The sequence below is a fragment of the Hippocampus zosterae genome, chromosome 2, assembly GCF_025434085.1.
Source record: "Hippocampus zosterae strain Florida chromosome 2, ASM2543408v3, whole genome shotgun sequence".
Taxonomy (NCBI): Eukaryota; Metazoa; Chordata; class Actinopteri; order Syngnathiformes; family Syngnathidae; genus Hippocampus; species Hippocampus zosterae.
The window spans coordinates 37,132,299-37,148,773 of NC_067452.1; the positions used below are offsets into that span (position 1 = coordinate 37,132,299).

General features: G+C 47.7%; 1 protein-coding gene across 1 annotated transcript in view; it reads left to right on the forward strand.

The window, feature by feature from the left end:
* The window catches only part of LOC127596535 (forkhead box protein J3-like), a 66,523-nt gene that overhangs the window by 12,916 nt on the left and 37,132 nt on the right, over positions 1-16,475 (forward strand). Inside the window, exon 2 of the mRNA XM_052059219.1 lies at positions 4,513-5,017. Coding sequence (XP_051915179.1) covers positions 4,631-5,017 — 387 coding nt within the window. The 5' untranslated portion in view covers positions 4,513-4,630. The remainder of the gene's footprint in view (positions 1-4,512; positions 5,018-16,475) is intronic.

Sequence of the window (16,475 nt, forward strand, 5' to 3'; positions counted from 1 at the left end):
CGGTTTCCTCACACATTCCAAAAACATGCGTGGCAGGCTGATTGAACACTCTAAATTGTCCCTAGGTGTGAGTGTGAATGGTTGTTCGTTTCTGTGTGCCCTGCGATTGGCTGGCAACCGATTCAGGGTGTCCCCCGCTTACTGCCCGAAGACAGCTGGGATAGGCTCCAGCACCCCCCGCGACCCTAGTGAGGATCAAGCGGCTCGGAAGATGAATGAATGAAAGGATAGTTGTCGTTAGTAGTTGTCGTTAGTAGTCCATTTAACATGAGTTTGACTGTGATTGGTTAACACAGTCTTGTCCTCATTTATGAGAAGGTCACATGACACGGTGGAAAATATTTTGAAGTCATTTATTTCAGTTTCATTTTTTTCGGTCTCACAAAAAAAAATTGGCATTTGAACTGGGGGTGGATGTTTGTGTACAGACGGCAGGGAGTGCAGAAGTAGTTCAATTATGCTCGTGACATTGTGTGTGAATAAAATGGTAAGTTTTGTTTTCTCCTCTCCCAAAATGACAAACCTTTTGCATCCTTACACGCCGTAGAGAGCAAGTCAGTCACGAGGTCTTCGCGGAGGTGAACTGGATGCTGACGTCTGTGCACTGATAATTCTTCTCCCCTCAGCCTCGGAGGCTGTGGAGAGAAGAGGGGGGAAAAAAAAGGCACCACATTGAGGTCAGCCCAGTCGCAGTGGGATGCGTTGACTGAGTTGACTAGGTAATTGGTTACGTCTCGCTCACCCTAGAAGCCAAGTCATGCTCCCCCCCTCTCCTTCCTCTGGCTTTCTGCTATTACTCATCAACGCGACGACTCGTTAGCCATGCCGTGTGAACCCACACCGTGCCGCCCTCGGGACGTTTCCTACTCCCAACAAACTTCCTTAGAACAACCGCCGCCGCGGCACAGCGGGTTTGCAGCTTGTGGATGACCGATTTGCAGCTCGAGTCTGCTTTTAATGAGGAGAGAATAAGTATTTGTTGTTCCGTCACCCCCCCCCCCCCCCCCACACACACGCACCTACAGTACATATTATCACCGCTGCTAGCAATTTTACTTTTCCTCCAGCGACACTGGTTCATCAATTAAGATGACTTCCCAGGATGATATCTCTATCAGGACCTTGAGGCTGAGCTGGGGGCTGTTGTTGTGCAGGTGGCCTTATCGGGCATTTCTTATGTGGTCTATTTCCATGCCAGGGTCCCACTGCGTGGATTTATCTCACTGAGATGGCTGCCAAATGTTTCTTAAAAATGGTTATTTATTTATTTGTATGAGCAAATGAACACGATTTTTGCCAGAGTCAAGTATTTCCCCTTCTTCCTCCTCCCTGGTAGATTGCCTCTCAAGGGGCATGGATTGAAAGAAACACGTGATTTGTATGTCTCTCCCTTGGGAGGCCTGTCTAAATTATCCAACCTTGATCATATTCAGGGAGTACGAATGGGAAAACGCGTGGGCCAACGGGCTTTTTGTTGTGTGCAAGGACGGATGAAGGTTACTGTGTGGGATGCAAAATGAAGCTTCAGTACAGGTTGGTATCCTTTGGAGGCTAACTGCTAATTACAGTAAGCGTTCTATCCGCTGGCTCACTCATTTGGGAGCAAACGTGTCTCTCAAGTGTTGGGAATGTGTATGTGTCAGTCTAAAGCAAATTTTCCATAATTCGGTGCAGTTCTGGTCAGTATGCCATTGTACGGTTCTCACCCGTAGGTCCTGATCAGGCTTAGAATTTCATTGTGCGATTTGTAGGCGGCAGTGCAACAACGGGAGTGTCACATTTTGCTGCATCATTGTACAACCCGTTACAATGTTAATAGTGAACGTTCCAATGCAGTTTAAGTGATAACCAGAAGGGGTCTTTGTCTTTGGACAAGTCCCGTAATTGTCACCCAGTACGACACCCCATCAAGGGTTTTGCTAGGGACCAACGTTCACATTTGTTGGTTCACCCTTGTGGGTGGCCCGGTGGGAAGTGATGAGTGCGCCGACCTCACAGTGCAGAGGTAGCGGGTTCGATGCCAGCTCCAGCCTTCCTATGTGGAGTTTGCATGTTCTCCCCGTGCCTGCGTGGGTTTTCTCTGGGTACTCCGGTTTCCTCCCGCATTCCAAAAACATGCCTCGCAGGTTGAGTAAACACTCTAAATTTAAAAGTGTGACTGTAAGAGCGGATAGTTGTTCGTCTCTGTGCCCTGCAATCGGTTCAGGGTGTCCCCCGTCTACTGCCCGAAGACAGATGGATAAGCTCCAGCACGCCCCGCGACCCATGTAAGAATAAAGCAGATCACAGAATGCATAGGTGGATTTTTTTTTACTGCCAAAGCCTGAATTCTTATATTTTTGAAGGGCCTTTGGACATTTTTAATTTTTTTTGCACCTTGCCATGAAACCCAAACCATTATCGTTTTGATTTCCCGCGATGAGTAACAGTTGCACCATATTTTCAGTGCAGTCATTAACGCAAAGAATTGTAACTGTTTATAAAAATATGCCTCAAATTAGTGATTCTTCCAGTGTTTTCTGTGTGTGTGTGTGTGTGTGTGTGTGTGTGTGTGTGTGTGGGAGTGATGCCGGGGGGTCATAATCATGGTGGTCAACATATATTTGCTTTGAGAATGAGCCACGTCAAAGAAGTGGGGGACGATGGTGAGGTTTATATATGATGAAGGAGACGAGCGTCTCAATTCCCCTAGAAGCTTGGACCCCCCTCCCCCCCCCCCCCCCGCCCCGTTGTCTCCCCCTCTCTCATTTGGCAGGTACTTGTGAGAACAATTCCCCAGATTTTAGTCATTCCACAGATCCAATTGCCATTTCCAATTTGGAGGCAACGTGAGTGAGAGGCAATCCAGATTGACAGAACACACAGAGAGAAAGAGAGAAGAGTTGAAATCAGGTTGGACAGATGCCGAGGCCAGTTGAGCATTTGCACGATATTAATATCTCATGAAGGTTGGCTGGCTGGCTGCCTGGCTGGCTGGCTGGGTGGCTGGCGGAGCAAGCTCACCGTCTTGTGTGGTTCTCTCTTTATACGTTGCAGCAACACCGGATTTTGCAGGTTCACTTTGGGGACTTCCCCAGATGTTTTGGTACTAAGGAAGATGCTCTATTGGCGGATAGTCCCCTTTACATCTTGCTTTATTTATTTCTTTTTGTTGATGGAAAAGTCAGGCGGCCCGGTGGTCTAACGGTTAACGCGTCGACCCCAGCTCCGGCCTCCCTGTGTGGAGTTTGCATGTTGTCCCCGGGTCTGGGTGGGTTTTCACGGTTCCCTCCCACATTCCAAAAACCTGCCTAGCAGGCTGATTGAACACTCGAAATTGTCCCGAGGTGTGAGTATGAGCATGGATGGTTGCTTGTCTCTATGTGCCCTGCGATTGTGCACTTTACTTTGGAGTCAGCCAATCCTCCATTCAGCTTCTCCAGTTGGTCCAGAATGCTGCTGCTCCCCTCTTGACTGGTACTCGTAAAAGGAAGCACATAACTCCTGCTCTGGCATCCCTTCACTGGCTCCCTTTACATTTTAAAGTTCTTTTTAACATCCTATTGTTTGTTATTTTATTCATTCATTCATCTTCCGAACCGCTTCATCCTCACTAGGGTCGCAGGGGTTGCTGGAGCCTATCCCAGCTGTCTCCGGGCAGTAGGCGGGGGACACTCTCAATCGGTTGCCAGCCAATCTTTAAATGGCCTCGTTCCACCTTACCTTTCTGAGCTCCGCCACCCCTACACACCTGCCCTGGCGCCTCAGGTCTGCGGACCAGACATGCTTAGAGGTACTAAGGTCTAATCAGAGGCTCAGACGGGATCAAGCCTTTTCCGTTGCTGGTCCTTCTCTTTGGAACGACCTCCCACTGAACATTCGGCAAGCCCCCTCGCTGCCCATCTTTAAAACTCATCTCAAAACTCATGTGTGTTCTTTGACATTTGACTCGGCATGACTCAGACTCGATCTTAGTTTGACTCTTGTCCTTTCTACCATCTTCAGTATTAATCTATTGTTTTATTGTTGTATATATAATATTTGCTCCATGTACAGCACTTTATATACAGCGATGCTTGTTGAGCTGAGAGAAGGGTTGGCAGATGAATAATTAAATAAAGAAAACACTGGTTCGTGTTAAAGGGATTTGCTCGAAACCTGCAAGTCCATGGGATGTTCATTACAGACATGAATTAATTAAACACATTTGACCAGGAAAAAAATCGTTGAGGAAACCGAAGCTTCTGCGTTTGATGACAATATTGCCGTCTTCATTCTAACACCAAGTCTGTCTGCATCTGCGCCATGATTCTTTTCTGCCCATGGTGTTTTCAAATGCAGGCCACGGTGGTCACATGAAGTTGCGTCTGAGGAACCAGTTAACAGTGAACAGTCCACATGGGTCCACTGTGTCTATTTGTAACGCCCTGTTCTCTTTTTTTGTACTAGAAGGAATAACGCGGGCCTTGAATATGGCTGCCTTTAACATGGTGTGTCTCACACGCAGCACTGTTTTCTATTCTCGTCATGCAGATGTGATCCAAAGTTGCAGCATCTCACCTATTCACTGAGTCCATCAGGAGAGTGCCCACAGAGCAAGGTCGCGAAGCTGTCCACCTTATTCGTCGTCCTTTTCGATTCTCCCAACACCATGACCTCTGAACTGGAAAGTAGCCTGACCTCGATGGACTGGCTTCCGCAGCTCGGCATGAGGGCGGCCATTCAGAAGACCGACAGAGATGTCGGGGGACTTTACCATGGTCACTATCATGGACATCACCACCACCACAATCACCATCCTGGTCTCCAACGTGGACATCACGGGCTCGGAAAGAAAATCACCCAGTTGGACCCTGGAGCAGCTTTGGACCAGGAGGAAAGTAGTCAACAAAGAGACGGTAAACCTCCGTACAGCTACGCAAGCCTCATCACCTTCGCCATCAATGGCTCGCCTCGCAAACGCATGACCCTCAGTGAGATCTACCAGTGGATCTGTGACAACTTCCCTTACTACCGAGAGGCAGGCAGTGGCTGGAAGGTAAGCGGCAACACAACGGCTCCGTCTTTGCTCATTTCGTTCGGAAAGTGGGAAGAAGGGAGAGATTCTCTCTTCATTTGGTCAACATTCTCAAGTTTATCATGGGGCGTCGCTGTCAAATTCAAATCAAACGTAAAATGTCTGTGATAGCCAGCATTAAAAGCCGTGATGCTACATCAAGTTTCACGCGGCTTTGATTCCATCCAGTTATTTGTATAGCACTTGGGTAAGCTGGATCTCAGATGACTTTGGGCGACAGGCAGAACTCTGGTCCGGTGGCCAATCAAACGCCGGGCAAATCTAAAGAAACAGTCACACGCAGATTGACGCTTATGGGGAACTAGCTGGGCGGCTCATCAGCTAGTTCCTGCGGAAGGCTGGTAAGGTGGGCCTTCGGCCCACAAAAGTGTTGTTGCTTGGTTCAACTTTTTGTTCATCTTCATTGCTTATCGCGAAAATAAAGAGATGTTTAGCTCTACTAAATAACTAACAATTTTATTGCAATGCTTGTGGGTAGACAACATTTTTTCGCTAAGATGCCCGCGCGATCGTAGTGAGCCACTGCCTTAGCGGCGCAGTGGCGGCGCGCAGCGGCGCGGTGAAGTAGGTACGTTTTGAAAAGGGACAGACGGAAGGACAGACCGCGTGCGGGACGACGCGCAGTATATATATAGATTTACAGTTTCCAATTCACCTATTGTGCATGTTTTTGGAGCTCTACATTGGTGTACACCGCCCCTTGCTCAAAGTCAGGTAGGATAGACTCCAACTCGGCTGTGACCCTAATTTTTAATGAGCACAAGCGGGAGAGAAAATGGATGCATGGAATGTTTTTGGAAGATGGGAGTAAACCCGAGTACCTAGAAAAAAAAAATTCCATGCAAGCAGAGGAAGGTTCATTCATTCATTCATTCATTCGTTCATCTTCCGAGCCGCTTGATCCTCACTAGGGTCGCGGGGGGTGCTGGAGCCTATCCCAGCTGTCTCCGGGCAGTAGACGGGGGACACCCTGAATCGGTTGCCAGCCAATCGCAGGGCACACAGAGACGAACAACCATTCGCACTCACACTCACACCTCACAAAACACTCACAAAATTTAGAGTGTTCAATCAGCCTGCCACGCATATTTTTGGAATGTGGGAGGAAACCGGAGCACCCGGAGAAAACCCACGCAGGCCCGGGGAGAACATGCAAACTCCACACAGGGAGGCCGGAGCTGGAATCGAACCCGGTACCTCTGCACTGTGAAGCCGACGTGCTAACCACTGGACTACCGGGCCACCCAAATTGTATTTAGTAAGATAAAATTGTTTAATGTGTGTGGGAGAAGTAAATAAGTTTATTTTTATGTGGGCTCTGTGACAAAGCCCTCCACCAACTACCAACTGATTTTATACATTGAAATGGAGTGTTTTCTCCTCGTTATTCCACCTGCCTCCCTCTGACACACTCGTCCTTTTCGTATGCTTTCACCAATTGTTCCCAGTCCATAATCTTCAATGCGCTGTTCCCCGTGTGAAGATAGATGCGTGCCAGAAGTGGTGACACAAGCCCGGTTGACTCGGCGCACCTTCTTCCCTACGTTGCAGGACTGACTCAATCGGTTTCCTATTAAGCACGAGAGGATGGAGCATATCGAGTGAGGCCTTTGAGGCTTTCTGTCAGAGCAGCTTATGACTTCCCTTTTCTCCAATTGTACTTGGGTGCCAGAATGTTTTGGGATCCCATAATTACACCTCACTGATTTGCGTGTGAGGCTGAATTCTACGAGCATCATTACAGCCGCACACTTGTGGCGGATTTACTTTCATTCGCTCTGGCATTCGTCCGTGAGATTGGTGCAGGGAATTTAAGCGAGAAACATAACCCTCGGAGAGAGGGATGCTTTCCATTGAAGTCATTGCCACATAACTAATGCACATTATGTTTTTATGTTAGCATGACATTTATAGAAGATGCTGCTTAGAGGAGAGTTAGAGATATGTAAAGAAGCACCCGTTGTAATCAGATTCTCCTTGCTGCTTGTTTATGGTAGAGGATCCCGTGTGGGGGCGGCCCGGTAGTCTAGTGGTTAGCACGTTGGCTTCACAGTGCAGAGGTACCGGGTTCGATTCCAGCTCCGGCCTCCTTGTGTGGAGTTTGCATGTTCTCCCCGGGCCTGCGTGGGTTTTCTCCGGGTGCTCCGGTTTCCTCCCACATTCCAAAAATATGCAAGGCTTCACAGTGCAGAGGTACCAGGTTCGATTCCAACTCCGGCCTCCTTGTGTGGAGTTTGCATGTTCTCCCCGGGCCTGCGTGGGTTTTCTCCGGGTGCTCCGGTTTCCTCCCACATTCCAAAAACATGCATGGCAGGCTGATTGAACACTCTAAATTGTCCCTAGGTGTGAGTGTGAGGGTGGATGGTTGTTCGTCTATGTGTGCCCTGCGATTGGCTGGCAACCGATTCAGGGTGTCCCCCGCCTACTGCCCGGAGACGGCTGGGATGGGCTCCAGCGCCCCCCCCCCCCCTACCCTAGTGAGGATCAAGCGGTACGGAAGATGAATGAATGAATGAAAGGATCCCGTGTGGTTCTTTCGCCCCGATGGCCGTGACAAGATGGCCTCACAGAAAGTTAAATAGAAAGTGTTATACATATGGCAGATGTATGATTTTTCTTTCCCTTTCAGGTAGACCAAAGACAAGGCTAACCAATAAAACGTTTTCATCCGTCTTTAACCGAGGACATTTCTTTTACTTTGAGTGTGATATCTTTTTTCCTTTCTTTTTTTTTTTTCTTACCGTGCCTGACTTTTACTTTAGAATCACTGAACGATGTAACTTGCAAGAGTGTAAGACCAAGTGGTAAGGAATACTTAAAAAACATGTTGTGATAAGTTTAGGCTCGTTTTATTGCGTCGAAATGTCTTTAAAGCCTGTGAAAGTGGTAAAACACAACCCCCCCACCAAAAAAACAAAAACAAAAAAGAAATCACATGGTTTATCGCAGACTTTACCTATCGTTTGTTGGTCCGGAACACATCTTTGGGTCAGAAAGTGTTCATTCATCCATTCATTCATTCATTCATCTTCCGAGCCGCTTGATCCTCACTAGGGTCGCGGGGGGTGCTGCAGCCTATCCCAGCTGTCTCCGGGCAGTAGGCGGGGGACGCCCTGAATCGGTTGCCAGCCAATCGCAGGGCACACAGAGACGAACAACCATGTGCGCTCACACTCACACCTAGGGACAATTTAGAGTGTTCAATCAGCCTGCCACGCATGTTTTTGGAATATGGGAGGAAACCGGAGCACCCGGAGAAAACCCACGCAGGCCCGGGGAGAACATGCAAACTCCACACAGGGAGGCCGGAGCTGGAATCGAACCCGGTACCTCTGCACTGTGAAGCCGACGTGCTAACCACTGGATCACTGGGCAGCCCATTCTAAAATCATTCATTCATTCATTCATCTTCCGAGCCGCTTGATCCTCACTAGGGTCGCGGGGGGTGCTGGAGCCTATCCCAGCCGTCTCCGGGCAGTAGGCGGGGGACACCCTGAATCGGTTGCCAGCCAATCACAGGGCACACATAGACAAACAACCATCCACGCTCACACTCACACCTAGGGACAATTTAGGGTGTTCAATCAGCCTGCCACGCATGTTTTTGGAACGTGGGAGGAAACCGGAGCACCCGGAGAAAACCCACGCAGGCCCGTGGAGAACATGCAAACTCCACACAGGGAGGCCGGAGCTGGAATCGAACCCGGTACCTCTGCACTGTGAAGCCAACGTGCTAACCACTGGACTACCGGGCCGCCCCAGAAAGTGTTCAATGTCTTGCTATTACAAGTTGTATGTTGACATTTAGGGTATGTCCACCCTCTATTGAAGTGGCATGCTTGTGGTTCAGTTTTTAACTGTCGTTTGATGCATTTGTAAACGAAAGGCCAGAACAGGAGGGTAGGGAAGAGGCAGCCTTGTTTTATACCAGCTATGATCACTGGGAAGGTTACGTAAGTCTGGGTCATTCCAGTTCAGGTGATTGCTGTCAGCTGCAGACACGCGCACACACACAGACAGACACACACACACACACGGCTGGCATGTTGGCCAGACATCATGGACGCACACGTGAAAGACATGCTCTTGAAGTCAAGGCACACACGGCACCCCCCCCCCCCCCCACACCCCCCATATTCACGCGTTCCATCATCCTTTTCGACACACGCACACGATTGTGCACCCACTCAGGTAAGCAGAGTATACGTGTGCAGTCTGCAGATTACACATGGGGAGCTCAGCGGGAGAGAGAAAATCGGTGTGGGAGGAGCAGAGACCGTCACTGAGTAGAGGAGACTTTTACTACCCAGTACACGCGCTCTGTCTGCTCTGTATGATAATGTGAGCGTGCAGCAGAGACAAAAGTTCACACCAGGACAACGCACTCTTGCCACATACTTAATTCATGTAATGGCCACTTGTGTTTGCTGTTGTGATTGTGACGCTTTACGAGGCTGTGATCGTTTTGGGGGTCCAATTAATAGAACGTGTTCTTGTGTTTCCACTCGTTCCCCACTCGGTGCAGCTCCTTTGGTCAGGTATGAACACAGTAATCCGTCTCGACTGTCAAATGAACCAAACGTGTTCAACCTTCGATTACGTAGTAGTGCTTTAACTAGAGCTGGTAAACTGATGTAACCATATTGATTTAGCTTGCATAGTTTCACCTCAGAGTGCAAAGATCATGGGTTCGATTCTGAGAGTTTTTATGTGAAGTTCTCCCCGTGACTGCGTGGGTTTTCTCTGGGTATTCCGGTTTCCTCCCACATTCCAAAAACTTGCATGGCAGGCCGATTGAACACTCCAAATTGTCCCTAGGTGTGAGTGTGAGCGAAAATGGTTGTTTGTCTGTGTCTGCCCTGCGAATGGCTGGCAATTGGTTCAGGGTGTCCCCCGCCTCCTGCCCGAAGACGGCTGGGATAAGCTCCAGCACACCCTGCGACCCGTGTGAGGATAAGCGGATCCGAAAATGGATGGATGAATGATTAAATTATAAATATAATATAAAATAATGCGGCCCGGTAGTCCTGTGGTTAGCACGTCGGCTTCACAGTGCAGAGGTACCAGGTTCGATTCCAGGTCCGGCCTCCCTGTGTGGAGTTTGCATGTTCTCCCCGGGCCTGCGTGGGTTTTCTCCGGGTGCTCCGGTTTCCTCCCACATTCCAAAAACATGCATGGCAGGCTGATTGAACACTCTAAATTGTCCCTAGGCGTGAGTGTGAGTGCAAATGGTTGTTTGTTTCTTTGTGCCCTGCGATTGGATGGCAACCGATTCAGGGTGTCCCCCGCCTACTGCCCGGAGACAGCTGGGATAGGATCCAGCACCCCCCGTGACCCTAGTGAGGATCAAGCGGCTCGGAAGATGAATGAATGAATGAATGAATATAAAATAATTGCCTGCTATTGTTGTTGCATAAAACGTTCTCTGTGTTCTCAATTGCACACGTCCTTACTTTCTCTTGCCCACAGTGGTCCTCCTGACGCACTTTTCACACCCGTGCACCTCGCCACAATTTCCCCTTTTAGCACAGTTCAATAACTCGTCGGCGACTGGACACTTGAGTACAGCTGCATAGATAGATGGCACTCTTGAGCCGCAGCATGAACAATTGCTTTTATTTTGTAGTCCCTGCTGACTAACCTGCTCTCGACCTCCCCATCCTCCACCGCCTCAAACTCGCTTGCATGCGAGCGGGTCTAATTGCCTGCAAATTAACATGAGCTAATGCGCTGTAGTAAAGGGCAGCGCCGCCACAGTGGCCTTTGGCCTTTGGCGGCATGCACAGCCTACGTCACCGTGTCTTCACCTGATATGAATCAGTAGCAAGGCATTACTCAGCCTGCCATGCTCTCCTCGCGACTCTGCGTGAGATCTGCGACGGAGCACAGCGGAGGTCGGCGCACACTGTCAAGTGCACTCGCATTAGGTGGAAGGCTGCTGGGAGTCAGTGTGGATCTTTAGCTGCACAAAGCCTCCTCAGGTCTCTTGAGCGCAACTAAAAGATCATTGCTGTGCTGTTATTGTGCGTTTCAACCGTATACGGACAACACAGTTCAGCAGTACAGTAGGCAGCAGAATGCACGAGTGTGCATGTTTGGAGCTGAGAGAGTGCAAGATGGCAATTTTCCTTAATATGGACTGCTCAACGTAAATATACTGACTCTTGTTTCCTTCAATAGAGCCAGAGTACATGTTTATGGGATTGGCCAGCATAAAGAAGGATAGAATAATAATGCGTCGGTCAAAATATGTACTGAGCAGAACAGTGTTTTCTGTAAATTCAGATTGCATCCATTGATTTGGAGGAGGGGGGTGGGGTTGTCATCCAACATCGTCGTCGGGCCATCTTTAAATATCGCACTCAATGGTGAGTAAGGTGAGAAGCTCGGGCATCCGGGAGGGGCTCAGAGTCAAGCCGCTTCTCCTCCATATCGAGAGGAGCCAGATGAGGTGGCTTGGGCATCTGATTCGGATGCCTCCTGAGCGCCTCCCCGTGAGGTGTTCCGGTCATGGCCCACCGGGAGGAGACCCCGAGGAAGACCCAGGACACGCTGGAGAGACTATGTCACCCAGCTGGCCTGGGAACGCCTCGGGATCCCCCGGGGAGAGCTGGACGAAGTAGCTAGGGAGAGGGAAGTCTGGGCTTCCCTGCTAAAGCTGTTGCCCCCGCGACCCGGCCCCGGATAAGCGGTAGATGATGGATGGATGGACTCAATGAAAATCCCATCCAAATCACAGCAAACAGAAATGTTATGGGACATATGCAGTCCATGTAACGAATTTAAATGTTGACCTGTGTTATGGTCTTGCTGACAATCACAAACATTGCTATCAAAATTGTCCATGATTCATATAAAGAAAGCAGCACATACCCCATTGCTTCACACGCCAACATTCCGAGTCTATAGATCATGTTGGTATGTGTCTGCCGTCCAGATGTGTGTGTGTGTGTGTGTGTGTGTGTGTCAGTAACCTTGTTATGTGATGTGGTGATTTTACTTTTTTTGTTTGCCGGTATTATTTCAGGCCAATGGGTAGCTTTTGTTGAAAAACCGCTCTTTCAAAGTAACCATGGTAACGCAGATGAGCCAACCCTTGATTGCCAAATAGCTTTTTTTTATGTTTGTAGCTGTGTAACAATAATATATGACAATGTTAAGGCATGAATAGGCATTGTGGCAAGCAATTTGAAGTGGCTGCAGTTGTGATCGCATCACTCGGGGAGCAGAAGAAAAATGAAAATGTGTTTGTTCACATTTTGTATTGACGCATCTTTGAATTTCTGTTTCAAAATATTCGTCATGGGAAATCCTTCCGAATACCGGCCGTGGCATTGTGATGTCTGGGATATTTTAATAAAGATTGCTGTCTTTTACAGGTGATGACATCATTCATAACTAGGCAATAAGAACCTAACATCATTCATTCATTCATTCATCTTCCGTACCGCTTGATCCTCACTAGGGTCGCGGGGGGTGCTGGAGCCCATCCCAGCTGTCTCCGGGCAGTAGGCGGGGGACACCCTGAATCGGTTGCCAGCCAATCGCAGGGCACACAGAGACGAACAACCATTCGCACTCACACTCACACCTAGGGACAATTTAGAGTGTTCAATCAGCCTGCCACGCATGTTTTTGGAATGTGGGAGGAAACCGGAGCACCCGGAGAAAACCCACGCAGGCCCGGGGAGAACATGCAAACTCCACACAGGGAGGCCGGAGCTGGAATCGAACCCGGTACCTCTGCACTGTGAAGCCGACGTGCTAACCACTGGACTACCGGGCTGCCCAAACCTAACATCATGCACCTTTTAAATATGATTCTTGTTGATGGACAAACTGTCATATACGTGCACATACAGTCGCATGAACACATGTAGCTCGTCATTACATTTTAACGTGAAACACAAATTACACACGAATCAATATAAGCAGTCCGGGACTTCAATTCTTATTTAAAACAGAGGAATCTGAACTTTCTATCTCCTCAAGGATTTGGCACTCATCCAACGCAGCACTTCCCTCTTAAAGTAGACGGGCCTCGAGCTCCCTCCATATGGCTAATAATAGGCCTCAGCCCGTTTTTATGCCAACAGGCTTGAATGCAATAATTATCCTCCAGCCATCATTGCTTTGGTTTCTCAGGAAGGCACAAGAGATACTGGTGATTTTTTTTCTTTCTAGAGGGGGTGGTAAAATAAATAAGCAAACTATACCAGTCAAAAGTTTGGAAACATCTTCAAATTCCAAACGTCTCAAACACATTGAGAGGTCAAGAAATTCAAGATGTAAAATGAAAGTCATTCCAGGTCATAAAGTGTCATCTATCTCTCAATCTCTTTCTATCTCGAGCTAGCTAGCTAGCTAGCTAGCTAGCTAACTAGCTATCTTCCATCTGAGGACACGAATGTGATTGGCATTTTCAGTTGAGATTTTGGTTGGCTTTCAGAATTTTCTGAAAAAGTTCCTCCATTTGATAGAGACTTCGGCAGGTTTTTATAGTTCCACTTAGCAAGTTGATGTGGTTTATTATTGCCAAATCGACTCAAACTGAGAAACGGCTTGTCCTGTGTCGTTCATAATCTCACCGTTGAATTGTCTTCATACTTTTAGTCAATATGAATGAAAGGCAAACCTGTCAGACATATTTTTGGGAATGCAGAGTACAATCACACATCTCCTCGCTCTCTCTCCTCCTCTTACGGAACGTTGCTGACAGAAGCTGTCACTTCTCCAGAGTGTTTTTGCTCGATACAACTATCAGTAGGAAGCGCCCACCGTGACCTCTCGCTGACCTGCAGCCCAGATTGGTCCCGCTGTTATTTTGGAAAGACTGCGTTGGAATCAAGGCTGAGAGCATTTGTCTTTTTAAATCGGCTAAGCTGATGTGACACAAGCAGGATGGTTGCTAGCCTCTGAACTTCTTTTCCAATGTTTGGCAGCACAAGACACTAGCTTCCAAGTAGGAAGGCTGTAGACTTGTAAATTAGTCCAAAATAACTATGTGCACATGTACAGGCTTTTTTAATCGGACGTTTCTCCTCACTGTCTGAATATCCACTGGCATTAGCTTGATGTAAGCAGATTTGAATTCAAAGTAGAAAAGACGTGAGTAGCATCCAAGTACTTTTGTCCACTTTTTGTATCTTGATAGTTTCAGATGAATGTCGCTAGTCTGGGACTGAGCAATAGGGTTGCTTAGGTACCGTGTTGTCTGGTGTTAAGGTTGGTCCTTTTGCATGGTCCTGTGGAGACAACAACTCTGTATAGCTTGGATGTACGATTACGCAACTCTGTTTACTTCAACTTGCAAACCAAAGTAAGAAGGAAAAGCTGGATGGAGTAAATATGCTCACAGCTCACGTCATATCACGATTCTCTTATCATGTAATTAGCCAGCCCTACTTTTAAATTAATCGACGGTTGGAGGGGGGTTGGTTGACGCTCCCATCCCCCTAAAAAGTCTCTGACTCCGCTCGCTCAGTCTTTGTGAGCAAATAGGAAGTGGTGGAACTTTCTTCGATGCGTCCTCCAAACGTGGCCAGTTTTAAAAGCAGGCAGCATAGAAGAAAGCAGGAATCGGTACTCACTGTTTGGAACCGACTCCCCGAAAGATGGATTTGTCTAGAATAACATTTACCCAGAAAAGTTGAGCCGTTGCAAGGAATGCATCGGGAACAAAAGTCAGGTGTTCCACTCCCATCACAAAGCACCCACTGCTTTCCACTTTAGACATCACATTAATAAAAACGTCACGCATCCTCCTCCTCCTGATCGTATCATAATTATAGTGCGTGTTTGCGCACATGCATGCATGCGTGTGTGTGGGTGAAATGCGGGTGATGAGTTGGGGGCTATACCTACCGCTACTGCAAATGTTGCTCTCTCATCACGTTTTCTACTCCCCCCCATTCACTCCTCATCGCTCCAACAACTTCAAGCAAGCAAATGTAATAATGAATAGTCTCTTTCTCTCTCTCTGTTCATCTAAACCTCCCATATTCATTCATTCATTCATCTTCCGTACCGCTTGATCCTCACTAGGGTCGCGGGGGGTGCTGGAGCCCATCCCAGCCGTCTCCGGGCAGTAGGCGGGGGACACCCTGAATCGGTTTCCAGCCAATCGCAGGGCACACATAGATGAACAACCATCCACGCTCACACTCACACCTAGGGACAATTTGGAGTGTTCAATCAGCCTGCCATGCATATTTTTGGAATGTGGGAGGAAACCGGAGCACCCGGAGAAAACCCACGCAGGCCCGGGGAGAACATGCAAACTCCACACAGGGAGGCCGGAGCTGGAATCGAACCCGGTACCTCTGCACTGTGAAGCCGACGTGGTAACCACTACCGGGCCGCCCAACCTCCCATATATCAATGGTAATCTTTTAAGTATATATTGTAATAACTGTCAACTGTATACAAATATATATTGTAGCGATATATATATTTTTCCTCATTGGCATAATTAAAAGTAATCAAGTTACATTATTTTTAAATGATGGTACTTGGATTATGTTATAAACTCCATTTTAAAAGTAACCCTCCCATCCCTGTCAGAAATCTCATTTGCGCGGAATGAATTACATTATTTGAAATTAAATCCATGATGAAATTTTGCTACAGGTAATTGTTGCAGTTATTGATATCAACTAGGACAAATTGGTCACCTGCACAATGAGTTTGACTCGTCGCTAATATGTGTTTTTGGCTAGTGGAAGAGGCTCACTGAGCGAAATGAGTCCCGGCAGCTGAATTTATATGAATTGTCTTCTATAGAATTTGCAGCTTTAGAAAATGAGGAGATCCAGAAAAAAGGGGGGAGGGGGGAAATCCCGACTGCAGCAGGGCTTTGAACTACTTATCAGCCCGTACTATCAAAATGGAAGGAAAGCAGGAAATGATCCCGCCTGTGATATCTGGAAACACTGGAAATTCTCACAATGCGGAACCCGCTGCTCTGATGGGCCCGGAACGAAGACACATCTCCCTATTTGGCCAAGTTGCGCAAATGTTATGTGGGTTTCTCAGTGGCAAGCGGACCAAACAAGAGGATTTTTTTTTCTCTTGCTGGAAATACAGTATCATCACTCGGCCTAGCCCAAGTTCACGCTATTGGGTTCTAGCATGAATGTTGTACTCAAGTATGGTCAATGAGCTATTTGTTTGTGAGCATTGATTCTTGCAAATAATTCCGTTTCCTGTGAATGAAAAAAAATCATGATACACACTGGATAAATAGGAAAACGTGGACTTGACTTTCATCACATTCATGTTGACTTAAGACACACACACACACAAGCTAATGATGCACCTGTAGTCTTTAAGATTCAAGTTCTAAACACAAATGCATTTTATAAGGTGACTTCTGCGTAGGAGTTTCGTGAAGGAGAGGATGGCCTATTTCAATAACTTA